Raw genomic sequence first — 23,622 nt, forward strand, 5'->3', positions numbered from 1 at the left:
TTATGTTATCCCATATCTCTTGGATGTTTTTCTCGTGATTTTTTACCTGCCTTTCTGAGTTGGCTAGACTCTTTTCAAGATGATATATTTTGTCTTCATTATCTGACGTTCTGGCTTCTACTTGCTCCACTCTGTTAGTGATACTCTCATTTGAGTTTTTAATTTGGTTTATAGTTTCCTTCATTTCTAGAATTATTGTTTGATTTTTTTATAATCTCTATCTCCTGATAAAGGTGCTTAACTTCTTCTTTTATCTGTTTATGTAATTCATTTTCAATATGTTCTTTCACTGTTTGAATTTGGTGTCTCATATCCTCTTTAAGGTTCCATTCCATCTGTCTAAGGTGTTCCTTGCGTTCTTTATATGACCATTTTTCTGATGACTCCAGGTCCTCCTGAATATTTAGGCTGTCCTGCATTGCTGGTACTCATTTTCTTCCTTGCTTTTTCATGCTGCTCATGTTACTTCTTGTTCTGTTTGACTGCTGAGGTACTGTTTACTCCTGTAAATTTATTTGATGCTTGGGAGGAAAGGTATTAAAAGGGAAGGGAAGAAGTCACTAAAGAGAATGAGAGTAAGCAGGTAGAATTCAAGGAAGGGGGAATAAGAAAATTGAAGAAAATGAAAAAACAAAAGAAGAAACAAAATAGGAAATAAAAAAAGAAAAATATTTTTTAATAATAATAATAATATTAATAATAATAATAAAAATTAAAATTAGAAGAAAAAAATTTTAAAAAAATTTAAAAAATTTAAAAATCAACAAGTAAGAAAAATTTAAATGAAAAAAAAAACCCCAAGTCAAAAAATGAGAAAAAAAACTAATAAATGCAGTGTTTGAGTTTGATTAACTTCTCTTCCAGTAGGTGGAGCTGTGCCCACCAGGCCATGTCTCCTGTCAATACATGGGAACCAATCACTGTGCAGCAGCTCCTCCTCGCAGACTGGGCGAGTCTCCAATCCTGAGTGCCTAGGGCCTCCTCTTGTGTCTAGTCACTTCCCCACTTTTCCTCTAGCCAGGCCCCTCTCTCCGGTGATGCTCACCACAATACTGGCTACACGCCAGGTCTGCTGCTCCAGGGAGCCCCTATTTTCATGAACGACTGGGCACACTCTCCCTGTTTGCCATTCCCTCAGACCCTAAGTTTGTAGAGCTTGGGGCTGAGAATCCTCACGGAATTTTACTTGCCCTCCGGTAGCCACGCCCCTGGTAGCTGGTGTAAGAGACCTCAGTTGTCAGCACTGGTGGGAGCGGTAGCCAGGAGTTCTGTGCCATGGGTCCCGTGCCACTTCTGATTCCCTAGGTCTGGCTATTGCACTCACGGGAGAGCTTGGAGGGGCCCTTACGGGAGAGCTGGGAGGGGCCCTTAAGGTTTCCCCGATGTGTGGAGAGGGAAGGCTAGGGGATTACACACCTGTAGCTGCAGGTTTCAATGAAGTTATCTCCTCCGACACAGTCTGGTTACGTCAGTTCTCTGCCATGGTGGTATCTCTTGCAAATGGCGACAGTTTGTTTCCCTTTGCCAGGTGACCAATGCAATGGATGGGTCCTTACTGTCTCTCCCAAGCCCCGTTTCAAACCTGTGGCCACTACCTATGAAGGCTCAGTGTGCAGTTACCTCCATAGGATGAGAAGGGCTGACCAGTTGTTTCAGCCGGATGGATTAGTGCTGAGTCACAGCTGTTTGTCTGCAGGAAGCAGGCAAACGGGAGCTTGAATTCAGCCGATGCGGGCTCAGTGTGTGTTCTGAGAGGCCCAGACTGTTCGCCCCAGATCCACGTCAGCTCAGCATTGCCTAGTGATCCTGAGCAAACAGCATTTAGACTGTTTACGTCTCCCTATGCCCACACAGCTGAAGAAGTCAGAGACTTGATCTCTCCGCACCCGCCGCCATGTTGGATCTCCCTATGTAATCATTTTTATATATGTCTTTGTATTTTAAGCAGTTTTATTGTTATAAATATAACATTTTCTTGCAAAATGATATGAATTTATGACAAGGAACAAAATGAATGCCATGTCCATTCACTATCCTAAATTCTTTTTTAAAGTTTTTTAAATTAATTTAAAAAATGACAACGGAATGCATTATAATTCTTATTACACATATTCAACACAATTTCTCATGTCTCTGTTTGTATATAAAGTATGTTGACACCAATTCTTGCCTTCATACATGTACTTTGGATAATGATATTCATTACATTCCATCATCCTTGCTAACCCCCTGCCCCCTCCCTTTCCCTTCCACCCCTCTGTCCTATATAGAGTTCATCTATTCCTCCCATGCTCCCTCTCCCTACCCCACTATGAGTCTGCCTCCTTATATTAGAGAAAACATCCAGCATTTGTTTTTTTGGAATTGGCTATCTTCATCTTCTCCAATGCCATCCATTTACGTGCAAATGCCATGATTTTATTCTGTTTTAATGATGAGTAAAATTCCATTGTGTATATATGCCACATTTTTAAAATCCATTCATCTAATGAAGGGCATCTAAGGTTGGCTCCACAGTTTATCTATTGTGAATTGTGAATTGTGCTGCTATAAACACTGATGTGGCTGTGTCCCTGTAGCATGCTGTTTTTTAAGTCTTTTGGCTATAAACCAAGGAGAGGGATAGCTGGGTCAAATGGTAGTTGCATTCCCAGATTTCCAAGGAATCTCCACACTCCTTTCCATATTGGCTGCTCCAATTTACAGTCCCACCAGCAATGTATGAGTGTACTTTTTTCCCTACATTCTCACCAACACTTATTGTTGTCCTAATAATAGTTGCCATTCTAATTGGAGTGAGATGATATCTTAGAGTACTTTTGATTTACATTTCTTGAATTGCTAGAGATGATGAGCATTTTTTTCATATATTTGTTGATTGATTGTATGTCCTCATCTGAGAAGTGTCTGTTCAGGTCCTTGGCCCATTTATTGATTAGGTTATTTGGTTTTTTGGTGCTTTGCTTTTGAGTTCTTTATATACTCTAGAGAGTGGTGTTCTATATAATGTGTGAGGGGTAAAATTTTTCTCCCAAGCTGTAGGCTCCTTATTCACTTCACAAATTATTTCTTTTGCTGAGAAGAAACTTTTTAGTTTGTTAAATTCTCTAAATAATTATGAATTAATAATATGACCATGTTCTCATAAACTTTTTTATGCATATATAGATATTTTTGCAAAACTAGATTGTATCATATTTTATTTGATTTTTGCTAGCACTTGATAATTTTTGCATTCAACCTCTTGCATGTATGCTTTTTTTGGGGTATCAGGAATTGAACTCAGGGGAGGTGGACCACTGAGCCACATTCATAGCCCTATTTTGTATTTTATTAGAGACAGGGTCTCACTGAGTTGCTTAGTGCCTCACTAAATTGCTGAAGCTGGCTTTGAACTTGGGATCCTACTATCTCCTCCTCCCAAATCACTGGGATTACAGGCGTGTGCCACTGTGCTCAGCCTGTACGTATGGTTTTTGGATCTATAATTTCAACTAACTAAATAAACATTTTTTCTTGTCAGTTTCCCCTAAACAGTCTAATACAGTAAGTATTTATATAGTATTTACATATTATTAGTTAATATAAGCAATCCAGAGATGATTTAAAATATATTTCAGGAAGTGCATAGGTTATACCAGTATTTTCTCATTATTTTATAAGAGACTTCAACACCCAGGATTTTGTTTATTCTGATGCTAAAACTAATTCTCCTCAGATATGGCACCATAAGTCTGTTTGTGTATATGTGTGTGTGTGTGTGTGTGTGTGTGTGTGTGTCTGTTTTCAAATTTCATAGCATGTCCCATAACTGACATAACCACTATCTCATTTCATTTTATGTATTCACTCTTATACTCCTTATATTTTATATGTGTGTTGTTTCCTTTACTGTTTCAATTTATCATGATTTCCTTTGAAACAGAATTTATCTCATCTCAAAAAGACTGAAAGATCCTATAGACTAAGGGGGAGAAAGGTGGAATAACTCCTATAGGCTAAGGGGGAGAAAGGTGAAAAAACTCGATGGCTTAACAATTCTTATAGCAAAACCACAGATGGATTTCAATAACCAGCCCAGAAATAATCTTTTACACCATTGCTTGGGGATGTCTAAGGCACAAACGGAAATAAGTAACTGTTGTAGTTTTAATGTTTTGTTGACTTGTCATCTTTGTTGACCAGGTTCAGTAAGCAGAACAAGGACAGCATTGATCCTTACATGTACATGCCCTTTGGAAATGGACCCCGAAACTGCATTGGTATGAGGTTTGCTCTCATGAACATGAAAGTTGCTCTTGTCAAAGTAATTCAGAACTTCTCCTTCCAACCTTGTAAGGAAACACAGGTCAGTAGATTTTCATATAAATAATGTTTATTTGAAGATGTTTTTCCAAACAGGGGCCTAGTCACAGAAAAATATATGCTTATTCATCATTTAATTCTTAGATGTATAGTCCAGTGAATCTCTTCTTCACCATCTTTGAGATTTTAGAGTTCTTCACTGTGGGGGCTCTAAATCTATGGCTTTATGAAGAGCAAAGTGTAAAAAATGTATGGACTCAATGCAGATTAGTATGCCATGTGTATGTGTGGACAGTGAACTTGAGCACAGTGTAAATTCAGCTTTAAGTCTCCTGGAGAGACCCTGTGCACAGTCGTGAGGTGTGGTGACCACAGGGTTCTGATGTTTGAGAGAAGCTCTCCTCACCAGAATTTAGAGAACCTCCCCGTCTCAGGCCTTGTACAGAATAAATGTTTATGAAATAATTTTTCAGATAAATTAATAATTTTACTATTTAATCATGACCCACCTTAGAGAATGAGTAGGATGAATTCAAAGTACATGATACTAAAAGTAGTTTTATGTTTGTGAAGCATCACTGTGCTTAATATATCTTCTCGACTTTGCTGCTTTGGTTCTTGTTGTTTCATTCAGTGCTTCTCCATGTGCTTGTCGAAATTTTTCAGATTCCCCTGAAATTAGCCAATCAAGGACTTCTTCAACCTGAAAAGCCCATTATTCTGAAGGCTGTATGCAGAGATGGGACAATAAGTGGAGCCTGAATTTCCCTAAGGATTTGTGCATTGTTGTCCTCAGAGCCTGGGACCCAGAACATCAGAGAACAAAAATTTATTTTGTGAAGAAAACTCAAAATGAAGATAGACTCTATATTCCTCAGTTGATGAATGATAAGAGATGCTGGACCTTTCCTAAGCTTTCTCAGGGTCTGTGCAGAGTATTGTCTATTTTCTGATGGAAAGGAGGTGAGCACCTCAGTGCCAGACATGAAGACTCACCTTTTCTGGGTCTAATGGGCTCTCTCCTCTCACCGACAGTTAGTCCTGGGAGCTCCTCCTGAGCTCTGATCAGAGAATCAGCAATTATCAGCAAATTTGTCAACAATTTTTTAAAAAAATGAGGGTGGTTGTGGTGGCTTCTGTAGTGACATTGATATATGATGTGTTCTTTGAAATATGCTGTGATAAGTTTTATAATGAGAAAGTCAATAAACATGTCCTTGTAGAAGTTTATCTGAAGCCTCTATGCCCATTTAAGGGGATATATAGTACTGAATCAGTGGAGTCAAAATTCAATCTTTTGATCATCACAGTAAGTGAATACATGGAGCTTTTTCAGCAATTCAAATTAAATAGTAAGGTAGATAAAGTTAACCCACTGTGAATTTTCCCATTACTGGAAAAGTATATTCATAGTGTCCTTCTGCCATTTTTGAACTGCAAAATTTGTAAAAATTTACTGAGGTGTAGTTATTACTATATCTCTAGCTTAGATTTAATACTCCCATATTATCTCCCTTTTTGATTCTGGAAAGCAAGGAACATAGTTGTAGTCAATCTTCAACTCCTAATGGTGCAGCCCTTATCCATTTATTTTATTATTATTTTTTTATTGGTTGTTCACAACATTACAAAGCTCTTGACATATCATATTTCATACATTAGATTGAAGTGGGTTATGAACCCCCAATTTTACCCCAAATGCAGATTGCAGAATCACGTCGGTTACACATCCAAAATTTTACATAATGCCCTATTAGTAATTGTTGTATTCTGCTACCTTTCCTATCCCCTACTATCCCCCCTCCCCTCCCCTCCCATCTTCTCTCTCTACCCCATCTACTGTAATTCATTTCTCTCCTTGTTTATTTTCCCATTCCCCTCACAACCTCTTATATGTAATTTTGTATAGCAATGAGAGTCTCCCTTCATTTCCATGCAATTTCCCTTTTCTCTCCCTTTCCCTCCCATCTCATGTCTCTGTTTAATGTTAATATTTTCTTCCTGCTCTTCCTCCCTGCTCTGTTCATAGTTGCTCTCATTATATCAAAGAAGACATTTGGTATTTGTTTTTAGGGATTGGCTAGCTTCACTAAGCATAATCTACTCTAGTGCCATCCATTTCCCTGCAAATTCTATGATTTTGTCATTTTTATTGCTGCATAGTACTCCATTGTGTATAGATGCCACATTTTTTTTATCCATTCATCTATTGAAGGGCATCTGGGTTGGTTCCACAGTCTAGCTATTGTGAATTGTGCTGCTATGAACATCAATGCGGCAGTATCCCTGTAGCATGCTCTTTCAAGGGCTTCAGGGAATAGTCCGAGAAGGGCAATAGCTGGGTCAAATGGTGGTTCCATTCCCAGCTTTCCCAGGAATCTCCATACTGCTTTCCAAATTGCCGCAACAATTTGCAGTGCCACCAGCAATGTACAAGTGTACCCTTTTCTCCACATCCTCGCCAGCACTTGTTGTTGTTTGACTTCATAGTGGCTGCCAATCGTACTGGAGTGAGATGGTATCTTAGGGTGGTTTTCATTTGCAATTCTCTGACTGATAGAGATGGAGAGCATTTTTTCATGTACTTGTTGATTGATTGTAAATCCTCCTTTTAGAAGTATCTGTTCAGGTCCTAGGCCCATTTGTAGATTGGGTTATTTGTTATCTTATTGTTTAATTTTTTGAGTTCTTTGTATACTCTGAATATTAGGGCTCTATCTGAAGTGTGAGGAGTAAAAATTTGTTCCCAGGTTGTAGGCTCCCTATTTACCTCTCTTATTGTTTCTCTTGCTGAGAAAAAACTTTTTAGTTAAAGTAAATCCCATTTGTTGATTCTTGTTATTAACTCTTGTGCTATGGGTGTCCTATTAAGGAATTTGGAGCCTGATCCCACGATATGTAGATCGGAGCCAACTTTTTCTTCTATCAGACGCAGAGTCTCTGATTTGATATCAAGCTCCTTGATCCATTTTGAGTTAACTTTTGCGCCTGGCGAGAAAAAGGGATTCAGTTTCATTTTGTTGCATATGGATTTCCAGTTTTCCCAACATACTTTGTTGAAGATGCTATCCTTCCTCCATTGCATGCTTTTAGCCCCTTTATCAAATATAAGATAGTTGTAACTTTGTGGATTAGTCTCTGTGTCCTCTATTCTATACCATTGGTCCACCCGCCTGTTTTGGTAAGACTATCATGCTGTTTTTGTTAAAATTGCTCTGTAATATAGTTTGAAATCTGGTATCGCTATACCGCCAGATTCACACTTCCTGCTTAGAATTGCTTTTGCTATTCTGGGTCTTTTATTTTTCCATAGGAATTTCATGATTGCTTTATCTATTTCTACAAGAAATGCCTTTGGGATTTTGATTGGCATTGCATTAAACCTATAGAGAACTTTTGGTAATATCGCCATTTTGATAATGTTAGTTCTGCCTATCCATGAACAGGGTATATTTTTCCATCTTCTAAGATCTTCTTCTACTTCTCTCTTTAGGGTTCTGTAGTTTTCATTGTATAAATCTTTCACCTCTTTTGTTAGTTGATTCCCAAGTATTTTATTTTTTTGAGGATATTGTGAATGGAGTGTTTTTCCTCATTTCCATTTCAGAAGTTTGTCGCTGATATACAGAAATGCCTTTGATTTATGTGTGTTGATTTTATATCCGGCCACTTTGCTGAATTCATTTATTAGTTCTACTAGTTTCTTTGTAGACCCTTTTGGGTCTTCTAGGTATAGAATCATGTCATCTGCAAATAGTGATAATTTAAGTTCTTCTTTTCCTATTTTTATGCCTTTAATTTCTTTCGTCTGTCTAATTGCTCTGGCCAGTGTTTCGAGAACTATATTGAATAGAAGTGGTGATAGAGGGCATCCCTGTCTTGTACCAGATTTTAGAGGGAATGCCTTTAACTTTTGTTCATTCAGGATGATGCTAGCCTGAGGCTTAGCATAGATAGCTTTTACAATGTCAAGGTAAGTTCCTGTTATCCCTAGTTTTTCTAATGTTTTGAACATAAAGGGATGCTGTACTTTGTCGAATGCTTTCTCTGCGTTGATCGAGAAGATCATATGGTTCTTATCTTTAAGTCTATTGATGTGGTGAATAATATTTATTGATTTCCATATATTGAAACATCCTTGCATCCCAGGGATGAATCCTACTTGATCATGGTGCACAATTTTTTTGATGTGTTTTTGTATTCAATTCGCCAGAATTTTATTGAGAATATTTGCATCCAGGTTCATTAGAGATATTGGTCTGTAGTTTTCTTTCTTTGAGGTGTCTTTGTCTGGTTTCATAATCAGGGTGATGTTGGCCTCTTAGAAGGAATTTGGAAGAGCTCCCTCTTTTTCTATTTCCTGAAATAACTTGAAAAGTATTGGTATTAATTCTTCTTTAAAGGTTTTGTAAAACTCTGGTGTATACCCATCCGGTCCTGGGCTTTTCTTGGTTGGTAGTCTTTTGATGGCTTCTTCAATTTCATCCATTGATATTGGTCTGTTCAAATTGTGTGTATCCTCCTGACTCAGTCTGGGCAAATCATATGACTTAAGAAATTTATCGATGTCTTCACTATCTTCTATTTTATTGGAGTATAAGGATTCAAAATAAGTTCTGATTATCTTCTGTATTTCTGAAGTGTCTGTTGTGATATTGCCTTTTTCATCCCGTATGCTAGCAATTTGAGTTCTCTCTCTTCTTCTCTTCATTAGCATGGCTAAAGGTCTGTCGATCTTATTTATTTTTTCGAAGAACCAACTTTTAGTTTTGTTAATTTTTTCAGTACTTTCTTTTGTTTCAATTTCGTTGATTTCTGCTCTGATTTTAATTATTTCTTGCCTTCTGCTACATTTGCTGTTGTTTTGCTCTTCCTTTTCTAGGGCTTTGAGATGAAGTTTGTGCTCACTTATTTGTTGGTTTTTTCTTTTTTTGAGGAATGACCACCAGGTGATGAATTTTCCTCTTAAAACTGCTTTCATTGTTTCCCATAGATTATGATATGTTGTGTCTGTATTTTCATTTATCTCTAAGAATTTTTTGATTTCCTCCTTTATGTCTTCTGTAACCCATTGATCATTCAGTAACATATTGTTCATTTTCCATGTGATGTAGGATTTTTCCTTCCTTCTTTTATCATTGATTTCCAGTTTCATTCCATTATGATCAGATAAAATGCATGGTATTATCTTCACCCCTTTATGTTTACTGAGGGTTGCCCTATGGCATAATATATGGTCTATTTTTGAGAAGGATCCATGTGCTGCTGAGAAAAAAGTATATCCACTTGATGATGGTTGATATATTCTATATATGTCAGTTAAGTCTAGGTTATTGATTGTGATATTGAGTTCTATAGTTTCTCTATTCAACTTTTGTTTGGAGGATCTGTCCAATGGTGAGAGAGGTGTGTTGAAGTCACCCATAATTATTGTGTTGTGGTCTATTTGATTCTTGAACTTGAGGAGAACTTGGTGAATCGGATACAAAAACACATCAAAAAAATTGTGCACCATGATCAAGTAGGATTCATCCCTGGGATGCAAGGATGGTTCAATATGCGGAAATCAATAAATGTTATTCACCACATCAATAGACTCACAGATAAGAACCGTATGATCATCTCGATAGACGCAGAAAAAGCATTTGACAAAGTACAGCATCCCTTTATGTTCAAAACATTAGAAAAACTAGGGATAACAGGAACTTACCTCGACATTGTAAAAGCTATCTATGCTAAGCCTCAGGCTAGCATCATCCTGAATGAACAAAAGTTAAAGGCATTCCCTCTAAAATCTGGTACAAGACAGGGATGCCCCCTATCACCACTTCTATTCAATATAGTTCTCGAAACACTGGCCAGAGCAATTAGACAGATGAAAGAAATTAAAGGCATAAAAATAGGAAAAGAAGAACTTAAATTATCACTATTTGCAGATGACATGATTCTATACCTAGAAGACCCAAAAGGGTCTACAAAAAAACTACTAGAACTAATAAATGAATTCAGCAAAGTGGCAGGATATAAAATCAACACGCATAAATCAAAGGCATTTCTGTATATCAGCAACAAAACTTCTGAAACGGAAATGAGGAAAAACACTCCATTCACAATATCCTCAAAAAAAAAAACAACTTGGGAATCAACCTAACAAAAGAGGTGAAAGACCTATACAATGAAAACTACAGAACCCTAAAGAAAGAAATAGAAGAGGATCTGAGAAGATGGAAAAATATACCTTGTTCATGGATAGGCAGAACTAACATCATCGAAATGGCGATATTACCAAAAGTTCTCTATAGTTTAATGCAATGCCAATCAAAATCCCAATGGCATTTCTTGTAGAAATAGATAAAGCAATCATGAAATTCCTATGGAAAAATAAAAGACCCAGATTAGCAAAAACAATTCTAAGCAGGAAGTGTGAATCAGGTGGTATAGCGATACCAGATTTCAAACTATACTACAGAGCAATAGTAATAAAAACATCATGGTACTTGTCCCAGAACAGGCGGGTGGACCAATGGTACAGAATAGAGGACACAGAGACTAATCCACAAAGCTACAACTATCTTATATTTGATAAAGGAGCTAAAAACATGCAATGGAGAAAGGATAGCATCTTCAACAAAGTATGTTGGGAAAACTGGAAATCCATATGCAACAAAGTGAAACTGAATCCCCTCCTCTCGCCATGCATAAAAGTCAACTCAAAGTGGATAAAAGAGCTAGATATCAAATCAGAGACTCTCCGTCTGATAGAAGAAAAAGTTGGCTCCGATCCACAGATTGTGGGGACGGGCTCCAAATTCCTTAATAGGACACCCATAGCACAAGAGTTAATAACAAGAATCAACAAATGGGACTTTCTTAAACTGAAAAATTTTTTCTCAGCAAGAGAAACAATAAGAGATGTAAATAGGGAGCCTCCATCCTGGGAACAAATTTTTACTCCTCACACTTCAGATAGAGCCCTAATATCCAGAGTATACAAAGAACTCAAAAAATTAGACAATAAGAAAACAAACAACCCAATCAACAAATGGGCCAAGGACATGAACAAACACTTCACAGAGGAGGACATACAATCAATCAACAAGTACATGAAAAAATGCTCACCATCTCTAGCAGTCAAGGAAATGCAAATCAAAACCACCCTAAGATACTACGTCACCCCAGTAAGAGTGGCAGCCATGATGAAGTCAAACAACAACAAGTGCTGGCGAGGATGTGGGGAAAAGGGTACTCTTGTACCCTGCTGGTGGGACTGCAAACGGGTGCGGCCAATTTGGAAAGCAGTATGGAGATTCCTTGGAAAGCTGGGAATGGAACCACCATTTGACCCAGCTCTTGCCCTTCTCGGACTATTTCCTGAAGACCTTAAAAGAGCACACTACAGGGATACTGCCACATCGATGTTCATAGCAGCACAATTCACAATTGCTAGACTGTGGAATCAACCCAGATGCCCTTCAATAGATGAATGGATAAAATATGTGGCATTTATACACCATGGAGTATTATGCAGCACTAAAAAATGACAAAATCACGGAATTTGCAGGGAAATGGGTGGCACTAGAGCAGATTATGCTTAGTGAAGCTAGCCAATCCCTAAAAAACAAATACCAAATGTCTTCTTTGATATAATGAGAGCAACTAAGAACAGAACAGGGAGGAAGAGCAGGAAGAAAGATTAACATTAAACAGAGACATGAGGTGGGATGGAAAGGGAAAAAAAAAAGGGAAATCACATGGAAATGGAGGGAGACCCTCATTGTTATACAAAATTACATATAAGAGTTTATGAGGGGAATGGGATAACAAACATGGAGGGAAATGAATTACAGTAGATGGGGTAGAGAGAGAAGATGGGAGGGGAGGTGAGGGGGGATAGTAGAGGATAGGAAAGGTAGCAGAATACAACAGTCACTAACATGGCAGTATGTAAAAATGTGATGTGTAACCGATGTGATTCTGCAATCTGTATTTGGGGTAAAAATGGGAGTTCATAACCCACTAGATTCTAATGTATGAAATATGATTTGTCAAGAGCTTTGTAATGTTGTGAACATCCAATAAAAAAAAATAAAAAAATAAAAGAAAAAAGAAAAAAAAGAAAATGCTCGTTTATTGAGGAACAGCTCTGCATGTTTATAGAGCCGGGGATGGTCTAACAGTTGAAATGGTTTAACAGTTTCATGGTTTTGGCAGCTGGCATGGGGTGCTTTCTGATTGGTGGGTAAGGGTCAAGTGAGTCAGCAGGACTCACCATTGGATGGCGATGGGGAAGTTCTGATTGGTGGGTAAGGATCATGTAAGCCAGCAGGGCTAGTCTGATTGGTGGGTAAAGATCATGTGAGCCAGCAGGGCTCACCATTGGATGGCTCTTCTCAGGGGATGGGGAAATTAGTCTTTGTAGCCAGGGCAACTCCCAACAGTTACCAAGGCAAATTAAATAATTTTATCACAAGGATAATGACTTTCTATCTGACCAAGGAAATTAGCAAAAGCTACTTGCCAATTATTAGAAATTTGGATAAGCCAATCATTCTGTTGAGCAGAAAATGGAATGATTATAATATTAAGTTCTGATCCAACTAGCTATAAAATTCTTCCCTTGATAACTAATTGAGGAACAAAATCATGAAAAGGAGTTAATGACCTTTTAGAAGAGTAGGCTAAATGAATCCACTCAATAACTCCCAATGATTGCTATATTGCCCCTGTAGGAGATTAAGTAGTGGTGAATATCAATAAATATATAGGACCTTGTGGGTTAATTCTAATAAGGTGAGCATTTTAAATAGCAATTTTAACTTTTCTCAAAGCCATTCTTGTTTCTGCTCTGAGCTGATGAGAGATTGGAGAAGGCTCTCCCTGTAATATCTGGAATAAAGGACTTAAATCGGAAGGAGTTAGCTTTAAAGATGGCCTCAGCCAATTTATATCACCTAATAGTTTTTGAGAATCATTAAGAATGTGCAACTCCTTGACTCTAATTTGTATGTTTTGAGGACACAATGTCCGCCTTTCAATCACATGACCTAGATATTGAAAAGGAGATATCCTCTGTACATTTTGAGGTGCAATGCACAAACCCATTGCTGTGAGTGAGGTCTATAATTGGGTAAAGAAATTTAGGAGTACATCTGGATTAACATGAGCTCAAAGTATATAATCCATATAGTAAATAATATATGCATCAGGAAATTTCTCCCTCACAGGCATGATGGTGTATGCCACAAAATTTTGACAAAGGGTAGGACTGCTACACATTCCCTGAGGCCACACTTTCCAGCAATATCTTTTAATTGGTTTTTAAAATTTATTGCTGGGACACTAAAGATAAGTCGTCTGGGCATAATGGTATACAAAATAAAAGAACAATCTTTAAAATCTACTACTATTAAAAGAAATCCAAAGGGATAGCTGTAGGAGAAAGAAGCCCTGGTTGTAAGGCTCTGTGGGCTTGATAACACAATTAATTGCCCTGAGATCTTGTAATAATCTCCAGTTGCCAGATTTTTTCTTAATTACAAAGATGTTCCAAGGACTGAGCATAGGTTGTAAATGGCCAGCCTAAAATTGTTCCTGAACTAACATGTGGGCTATTTTAAGTTTTTCCCCTGTTAAGGGCTACTGACTAACACAGATTGACTCTTCTATGAGCCAACGGATATTTTCTGCTGTTCTCTGGGTTGGGGATGAAGTTAGGAGGCCTATCAAAAGTTTTGACTGGATACATTAATAAGTCTCTCTTGGGAAGATTGAGTTGTAGGTAAATACCCTTGTAAATTTTCCTAGGAAAATTTTTTTTATTAAGTCTCTCAAAAAACATGATAAAATTTGAAGTTACTAATAACAAACCTAAGCTGCTTAGAATATCATGGCCCCACAAATTTACTGGCAAGATGTCTAAAACATAAGCCTTGAAAATTCCAGAGTTACCATCTTTATCACCCCAGTGAAGATATTGAGCTCTTTGTGCTGGCTGAGAGGTCTGACCTATCCCCTCCATGTTGGCAGGTGCAATATGTAAAGGCCAGCCCTTAGGCCATAATCTATTAGATAGAACAGATTTATCAGCCCCAGTATCTATGATACCTGAATTTTTATGATTAATTTTAAGATCCAGTAGAGGGCATTCTTGCTGAACTAATTGAGCCCAGTACACTTGGTCTGGGGACCCAGAAGTTGAGGTCTACTCTGGGCCTTCCATGGAGTGACAAGGCAGGAATATTAGCTGTGCCAATCATCTCTTAAAGAGAGCTAAGTATCAGGCTCTGGCTGCATAATAATTTCAATTTTATCTCTAAAGTTTGAATCAATCACTCCTGGCAGCACCTGAATTCCCTTTTATAAGTTTTTCACCCCCCAAATCAGCCTGTGGTATTTGAGGTAATGGCCCATAAACCCTAGTAGGGACTCAGTTGGCCACATTTCAGGCATTAAAGTAATTCCTAAGGTTGGCCATAAGTGTACAGTCTTGGTGGAGTTGGCTCATAAAGTGACTAACAGGCATGGGCAATCCTGATGATGTCAGAGTCTGTGACTCCTCTTCCGGTGTATATTGCTGTGACCCTACTGTTTGGAGGGCCCAGGAAAGGCCCAGCTCCCAGTTTCCTGGCCCCAAAGAAGGCAGAGGTGAAGGCAGAATTGGCTGTAAACCACCACTGCCACCATATCTATCCAAATCTTCCCATGCCATGGGGTCATCTCCCTGGTAGTGCATCTACGCAAACTGGGAGAGGTCTCTGCCCTTTTGTGCAGAAATCCACTGTCCCAAGCCCTATACCAGTTCTACCACAATTGATACACTTCCTGAGAGAATGGCACCTCTGAGACTGAGGTTGTAATACCTGCTGCAAAGCTGCAGCGAGCATTAAGCCCTGTAGCTGTGTGGGACCCACATCCGCACAAAGGCGAATGAACTCAGAGACCATCCCCCTTTTTTAATGGGGTTGAAGGATTTCCTGACAAACTTTATTAGCATTATCAAATTCTAGCTGCTTGACTAGGAACTCAGAGGCATTGAAGTCTCCTATTGATCTCTTTGTTGCCTGGTATAGATATTCCTTCAAATCTGAAAATGGCTCCTCTGATCCCTGTTTGATATGACTAAAATCCAAAGTTGATTCACCCTGATTAGGTAGCTCTCTCCATGCCCTTTTGGCACATGCAGTAATTTGATCATATATGGCCAGATCATAATTTAATTGCCTTTCCAGATCTGTAAATTCTCCAGTTCCAGTTAACATCTTCAAAGGGGCATCAAAGCCTTGTTTCCGGTTTCTCTCAGCCTGTTTAGTGCAATAATCAGTCCAGTGAGACCATCAATGGAGGTAGTTGCCTCCTCCCCCATAAAAAAATTTGGCCATAGAAATCCAGTCATGTGGGGGTAAAGGCTCTTTGCATAAGGGATTAAGCCAACTTTGAACAAAGGTGAATTTGGACAGCAGGCATTTTTTAGCTCCTTTAGAGTCTTAAAAGAAACTATAGCGTGCATACGGACACAGTGATTTTGCTCGTTAATCTGCTCAAAGACTGGAAAAAGCTGAAAACCTGTAATGTCCTCCCCTGCTTCCTGTGCTGTTCTAAGGCCATGTTGGAGGGGGTGTAAGCATGGCTACTGCCAATTCAGAGTAGCTATTAAATCTTGATCTCTTAGAGGAAATGGCCAGATCCAAATGGCGGGCGTGGGGACAGTCAGATATAATCTACCACACCCTCCTCCAGATCATTCTCACCCTCTGACTGAGTTTCCTTATATTGTGGCTCAGCTTCACCAGTATCTTTTTGTCCATTTTCTTCTCCTTCATCTTGAATCAGCCTCACAGAGACCCCATCAGGGCTAGTTTCCTCTCTAGCAATGCCCCTATCATCCAGTTTAGTTGGCACACTTCTAAATCACTGGTTATGTCTGGTTCAGCTGTGACTGAATGTTTGGTTTTAGGTCTTGCCCTAAGGTCACCTGTCTGTGGTTTGTGAGTTACAAACTCGGTGAGAATTGACTCGGCCCTCAGTCCCACTACACATAGAGAAAACTGCCTGGGAGCAGCCCTGGGCCACTTCTCTGACTCCAAACTTCTAATTGCTTTCTGGAGCCCTTTTTTATGAGATTTTTTTATTGGTTGTTCAAAACATTACAAAGCTCTTGACATATCATATTTCATACATTAGATTCAAGTCGGTTATGAACTCCCATTTTTACCCCAATTACAGATTGCAGAATCACATTGGTTACACATCCACATTTATACATGATGCCATATTAGTGACTGCTGTATTCTGCTACCTTTCCTATCCTCTATTATCCCCCCTCCCCTCCCATCTTCTCTCTCTACCCCATCTACTACAATTCATTTCTCTCCTTGTTTTTTCCCCATTCCCCTCACAACCTCTTATATGTAATTTTGTATAACAATGAGGGTCTCTGGAGCCCTTTTAACAAGTCTTCCGAAGACCACTACTCCTCCTCTTGATGTTCAAAATGAAACGTTCCTAAAGCAGTTCAGACCTTTTGAATATTTTCTATTGTACTCTTAGATACCTTGGCAGAGAGGCAGCCTTTAGACAATTTTCTACCTATCCCTTCCCAAGTACGCAAATCTGGTGACATTTCATCACTAAGCCACAGGCATATGTCATTATTTCTTTCTGAAGACTGCCCATTATTTCTTTAATATCTCTGACTCTCAGAATGCTTTCTTCTTCTACAACCCCAAAACACAGTTCAATGAATTTCGAAAGTACATTCACTCAGTCTACCTGGAAATTCACTCTGAGCAGTCCCCGATTCCGGGTGCCACCTGGCGCCCCCATCAGCATGGGCAGCTGAACTTAAGATCACTGATGTGAAATTGCAGGGACACCAAATAAAACATAGACACAATTTACTTTTAGACAATCTTCATGATGGCTTCCCCAGCCCTCAGACTTTCCAAAAGGGAGAGCAAGAGAAAGTCAGGAGAGGCTGAGGAGAGAGAGGGAACAGGTTCAGAGGTGAGCTTTCATTGGGGGAACTCTTGTTTAGAAAGTTCTATCCAAAAACCTTCAGAAGGAGCAAGAATACAAGGGAAAGGTGATTGAAATTCAACCCTAGGGGGACATCTCACAAAGAAGAACCCTTGCTCTGAGCTAGACCCCACCCAAACCACAGTGAATGCAGTAGTTGGTCAGAATCTGAGGCATCATGACTGGAAGGTGTGGTCATTCATTGTGGCTCCCCACAATTTATAGTAGGTGAATATGGGGACATAGATTTCAAGATGGGTTCTCCCACTATTTTCTCATCATTCCAACATCACTTCAACACAGTTTTTTCCTGCTAATATCCGGAATCCATATCTGCTCAGAACTAATATTCTCAACTCATAAACTCAAATAAAACAAGTATTGTAGATAAAGTCCTGAGACTAATGTGACTAGAGAGACTAATTTACTATATATCACAGTGGTAGCAAGTGACAGACTCTAATCCACAGAGCTATGATTCCAAATAATGAGACTAGAAACTCTCAGAAAACAGAAAAGTATTTTCAATCTTTGAAATAAAAAAAAACACAATAATATCACTAATTGATATGGCAGGAACAATACAGACAAAATAAATCATGAATTTATGTTTAAAGAATGTTAAATTTTTGGAAATAGTGATGTGGCTCAGTGGTAGAGCACTTACCTAGCATGTGTGAGGCAATGGGTTTGATTCTCAGAACTGCATATAAATAAATGAATAAATTAAAGGTCCATCAACAACTAAAAATATATATTAAAAAAGAATGAAAATTTTCATAAATGCAAATTCCAAATATATGACTCAGTACTTAGATCATAGCAGTAAAAAGTTTACTCAGTAAATATTTGTCAAATATATGTATTTTACCACCATTTCACCCAGCTATTCCACTCCTTGGTTTATACCTAAAGGACTTAAAATCAGCATACTATAGTGACACAGCCACATCAGTGTTTATAGTAGCTCAATTCACAATAGCTAAACTGTGGAACCAACCTAGGTGTCCCGCAATAGATGAATGGATTAAGAAAATGTGGTATATATATACTCAATGTAATATTACTCAGCTTTAAAGAAGCGTGAAATTATGCCATTTATCAGTAAATGGTTGAAGTTGGAGAAAATCATACTAAGTGAAATAAGCCAATATCACAAAACCAAAGGCCAAATGTTCTCCCTAATATTCAGATGCTAATTCACAATTAGGCAGAGGACACTAAGGAAGAATAGCATTACCTTATATTAGGTAGAGGGAAGTGATGGGAGGCAAGGAAAGAGGATGTAGTGACAGAAAAGGCAGTAGAAAAAAAAACAGACATTATTACTGTATGTATATATGTGACTACATGACCAATATGATTCTGCAACAGGTACACTCAGAAAAATGAGAAATTATATCCCATCTATGTATGACATATCAAAGTGCATAAACACATTTTACTGTCATGTAGAACGAATTAAAACAAATTTAAAAATATATACATATTATACAAAAAGTATGTACAGGTACTATTACTTTGTATGTAATAATACTTCCCTTCTAAAAACTTACTGATTCAGGAAACTACAAATCTAACAACATAACTTATCTCTCACCTTCCCTTTCAAGAAACCCTTCACTTCATGTCCCATGCTTCTGATATTAAGCAAGATCTTCCCATTTTATATTTCATAAATACTCTTGAGTGGAATCATTTATATCTATTTTCTGGATGAAAATATTAATGGGAAAAGCCCTTGTATCTTTATTTAATATTTGTTGGAGTGTCACTGAACTTTGCAAGTCTTCTTTGGAGAGATTTTTAATCTTTTTCCCTAGTTCTCTAGGGGGTGTGAAATGTGACCCATGATGCTTGGATGCCTGAGACCAAGTTAAAACAGTGAATTTACACATAAGCCACCTATTTCTTGCAGTATACAAAGAGAATCAGAGACCTGGATTCTTGAAAGGTTTATTCAGACCAGCATAAGGAGCTTATTCTATTCCATTCTCTGTATGAGACAACTTCGAGTGCAATCACTGGGTGATCTGTATCCCTAACACTCTCCTCAGAGTCTTAGCTACATCCTTATTCCGGAGAGTATAAATCAGAGGATTCAGAGTGGGAGTAATGATGCTATAGAACACAGAACCAACTTTGTCTTGTAGTGGAGTGTGCTGGGACCTGGGCCTCATGTATGAGAAGATGCAGGCACCAAACCAGAGAGAGACCACAGTGAAGTGGAAGCTGCAAGTGGCAAAGGCATTTCTCTTACTCCCAGCTGAACGCATCTCAATGACACTGTGCAGGATGAAGCCATAGGATGTAGAAACCAGGATGATGGGGAGGAGGAGAAGCACGATGCTACAGATATACACTGTGGTCTCATAGACGGTGACATCAACACATACCAACTTCACAACAGCTGGATACTCACAGTAGAAGTGGTGTATTTTCCGAGTCCCACAGAAGGGAAAGTGCATCAAGATGACTGTGTCAATTAGGGAGTTCAGAGATGCCCCCAACCATGAGGTGAGGGCCATCATCACTGCCACCTTCCTGCTCATGAGAACAGTGTAACACAGAGGATGACAGATGGCAACATACCTGACATGAGAGCTAGCAGAAGACACTCAGCACCAGCCAGAGACAAATAGAGGAAGTGCTGGATGGCACAGACCAGGAAGGAGATGGACTTGCTGCCAGACAGGTAGTTGGTAGCCATCTTGGGGATGGTTGTGCAGACGTGCATCAGGTCCATGAGGGAGAGCTGGCTGAGCAGGAAGTACATGGGGGTGTGAAGCCCACGATCCACACAGATGAGGAGGATGGTGAGGGTGTTGCCACTCAGTGCAACAAGGAAGACCACCATGGTCAGGCAGAAAAGAAAAAGGTGGGTCGGGGAGTCGTCAAAGAGCCCTTCAAGGATGAAGTCTGCCAGAGACGTCTGATTGCTCAGCCACATGGTCCCTTCAAAGTCCCTGGGGAAACAGGGAGTGGAGACAAAGTGTGATGCCAGACATATGGGATCCTGTGTACATGGCGATCAGCTCTTTTGATCCAATCAAACATTTGTGAAGAGATTTTTTTCTATATTTGTAATTATCCTGCAGCTGAAATTATTTAAATTCAGTTTTTTCAAAACAAGAGAAACCTAAAATTTGTTATCACAATCATGGTCATTTGAAATTCCAAGACTCTATTAAGGGCCAAAATTTATGACTCTTCTTACTAAATATAGGCATATGTGTGTGTAATCATATGTGTGATTTGTGTTAGTGTGTGTCTTTGTTTGTATGGTTGGTGGATTAGGTTTCTTATTTTACCAGGCAGGTTCTATCAAGAGCATCTGAACCACTAAGACATTTCTATTAATACATGTAATTGTTAAGGGTGGCGTTACAGAACTTTGGCCTTATTTATTTGTGGAAGGAGTTGGTGTACTGCTGTCATGTTTAAGTCCGATGTGGAAACTTTAAGCCTACAGGACAAGCAGTAGAAAGGGAAGATAGTACAAAGCAAGAGAGACAAGTGACAGACAAAATACAAAAGCATGAGCTGTGACCCCACAAGAGAAAACAAACAAACAAAAAAGAGTCAGTTCTGCTTGCCTATGGAATTAGGTACTGGGTTTTATTTTTTGTATTGGCTTTTTTGAATTCTACAAAATATTTGAGTTTCTTTTAACATAATTAAAAAGCATAAAATAGGCCTCAATTCAGTCTCCATACTTCCCTTTTCCCTCTCTTCCTCCCTTCCTCTGATCCATTCCCTCTACTCTGCTGATCTGCTATTTATTTATAGTTTTTTATTAGTTACTTGTGGATATACATACAGATGACATCCATATGGTATGTTCATATAGACACATGTGAAATTTAGGTCAGATTTCTAATGAAGCTGAATGCACACCCCTAGTACAGAATTCCAAGAGCCTAAAGGAGAATCCTGGGGAATGTAGAGCAACTACAGGCCCAGCCACTGCTCCATACCAATGAGGTGCGAGCCAGCAGACCAGCAAAAACCTATTAATACTACAGGATGGCTGCTTCCTGTCTCATCTCTAATCTCCCAGGGATCTCCTCTAAGACTCACCTTAAGTAGAAATGAGAAATTAGAGAGATTTTTGGGAAATGTAGTTCATCCTAGCCAACCTCACACATCACAAAGTCACTGCAGTCCATCTTCTGCCCTTTTGGCACACATTCACAACCTCCACCAGTCAAGTTTACCTCCAAATACAAAAATGATACCTGTGTAACTAAATACAATACATCCAGCATGAAGGCAAACACGTTAACCCTTTTTCCAGGAGAAAATCCAAAGTTCTTTATTTCCCCTAGGGGAGACATTCATTCCTCTGATACATGTGTCCCCTTTAATATCCTGGAACTTCAAATTTTTCTGAATGATATATGTGAAAAATATTCTAATGGAAACAAGAAAGAAATACTCATTACTACCACCCATGGGATAGATATTCTTATCCAAAAATGGGTTAGCATGTACTTTGTATATCAACCCCTGTTTCTTCACTCAGTCCTGGCATCTGCCCAATAGATCCATGAACAAACTGGACATGGCATCAGGGGTAAAATTAATCCCTGGATTCAGCATGATGGACTTACACTCACCAAGGCCAATCTGTCTGAAGCCACTGCTGAAAACGGATAACAGCATAGACCATCATGAGTTCCCCCCATCGCCCCAGTCCTGGGGTAATCAGCCACCCCCTCCACAGCACATTGATGATATTGGACCACATTCAACATGAAAGGGACATTCCTGGACTGGACACTCACTCTGGGTATGGATTTTGCTTCCTCACTTGAAGTGCTGCTGCCAGAACTAACATCTCTGGATTCACAGAATGCTTTATTCACCATGAGAGTATTCCACGCAGCATTGCTCCTAATCAAGGAGCTTGATTCACAGCAAACAATTGTGCAATATGGCCTGTGTTCATGGGATTTGTTATACTTAACATAGGTCCTCCATCTTCCTGAAACACAGAACCTGATAGAATGGTGCAATACCCTGGTAAGACTCTGCCTCAAGCAAAACCTAGGTGGCAACACCTCTCATTGCGGGGGCAATGTCCTCCAGGGTGTGGTACATGCTCCACGTCTGCATCTAATTTATTGTACTGCTTCCCTCACAGCAAGGATTCATAGGATCATACCCCAAGAATTCGATGGATAGAAATGAGAGTGTGTTCTCTCCCTATAAGATTAATGTCTATGACCCACCAACATTATTTTTTCCTGTACTTTTCAGTTCTTCTGCTTTAGAAAACTCTTAGCTACAAAGTGATTCCATTTTCTGAAGGTTGAGATTGCCCTGCTGCCACTTTAGGATGCTAATTATAGCTGAATCAACAGGTGAAGAAGAAGGTCACTCTGTGGCATGGAGTGATTGATTCTGACTAGGAAGGGAAACTCAGTTGCTACTACACAATACAGATAGGAAGAGCAAGTGTGACATAGGACATTTTCTCTGTGTCTCTTCAAACTCCCTGGTCCTATGATGGAGGGCAATAGGAAACTAAAGCCCAAGTCAGGTCACACTGATAAGGGCTCAGATCCTTCAGGGATGAAGGTTTGGGTCACCCAACTGACCAGAAACAGTGACCAGCTGTGATCCAATGCAGTATGGACTGTGGAGTGAAATAGGATAGTTATAAAGACCAATAATGACCATGTGGACAACCCCCAGGAACACAAACTGCCATACTTTGTGCATTTATTCTTAATGGTGATAAGAATTTGTATATTTATATTACACAAATTAAGCGTTTATTTCATTGCCATCCTCTTATCAAATATGAGGTGTGAATAATACCTAAAATTATATCTCAAATAACTAGATATAAATGAAAGAGTATGAATCCATAGAAATAGAATAAATATCACACAACATACAAAAAAAGGATTTTTTCCCTTAATGAGGAAAGGGTTGTATATTTTATGTACTCTACTTGGGAAAAGTTGATGACATCTTAAGTTATACATAGAATAGTCATATCATATTAGGTAGAAGGATATCTTATGTGTCTTTATTTGAACATTGAGCAAAATTTTTAAAAAATGCATGAGGTCTGTGTTGACACAAAACAAAGCAACCATACCTATGTCCTGGGTAGATTTGTGAGTCAACCGATGACAAAAAAATGCTGATAAAACTAGGTTTTTCATGTTGATTCAGCCACCCTTGCCAATCTGCCCTCTCTCCAGTTCTCCCACAAACACTAATCAGAATAAGAAGTTGATCTCCATGAGGAAATTAGACTCAAAAAAGTCATAAACTAAGTAGAGCCTT

The 23,622-nt window shown here is 38.8% G+C and overlaps 1 protein-coding gene and 1 pseudogene across 3 annotated transcripts in view; one reads left to right on the plus strand and one right to left on the minus strand.

Annotated features, from left to right (window-relative positions):
• LOC308650641 (cytochrome P450 3A9-like) overlaps positions 1–5,175 on the plus strand; it is a gene marked incomplete at its 5' end in the record, with an annotated part of 186,591 nt that extends 181,416 nt beyond the window's left edge. For both annotated transcript variants that reach the window (XM_081296825.1, XM_081296824.1), the window contains 2 exons: positions 4,186–4,348; positions 4,972–5,175. In XM_081296825.1, coding sequence (XP_081152951.1) covers positions 4,186–4,348; positions 4,972–5,067 — 259 coding nt within the window. In that variant the 3' untranslated portion in view covers positions 5,068–5,175. The remainder of the gene's footprint in view (positions 1–4,185; positions 4,349–4,971) is intronic.
• A 14,165-nt stretch (positions 5,176–19,340) lies between these two features.
• LOC308650650 (olfactory receptor 2AE1-like) lies at positions 19,341–20,570 on the minus strand (annotated as a pseudogene). Its single transcript has one exon. The product of its transcript is annotated as an olfactory receptor 2AE1-like (transcript).
• Between the last annotated feature and the right edge of the window lie 3,052 nt (positions 20,571–23,622).

This window comes from Spermophilus citellus (genome assembly GCF_964194105.1).
Source record: "Spermophilus citellus genome assembly, chromosome: 6".
NCBI classification, from domain to species: domain Eukaryota; kingdom Metazoa; phylum Chordata; class Mammalia; order Rodentia; family Sciuridae; genus Spermophilus; species Spermophilus citellus.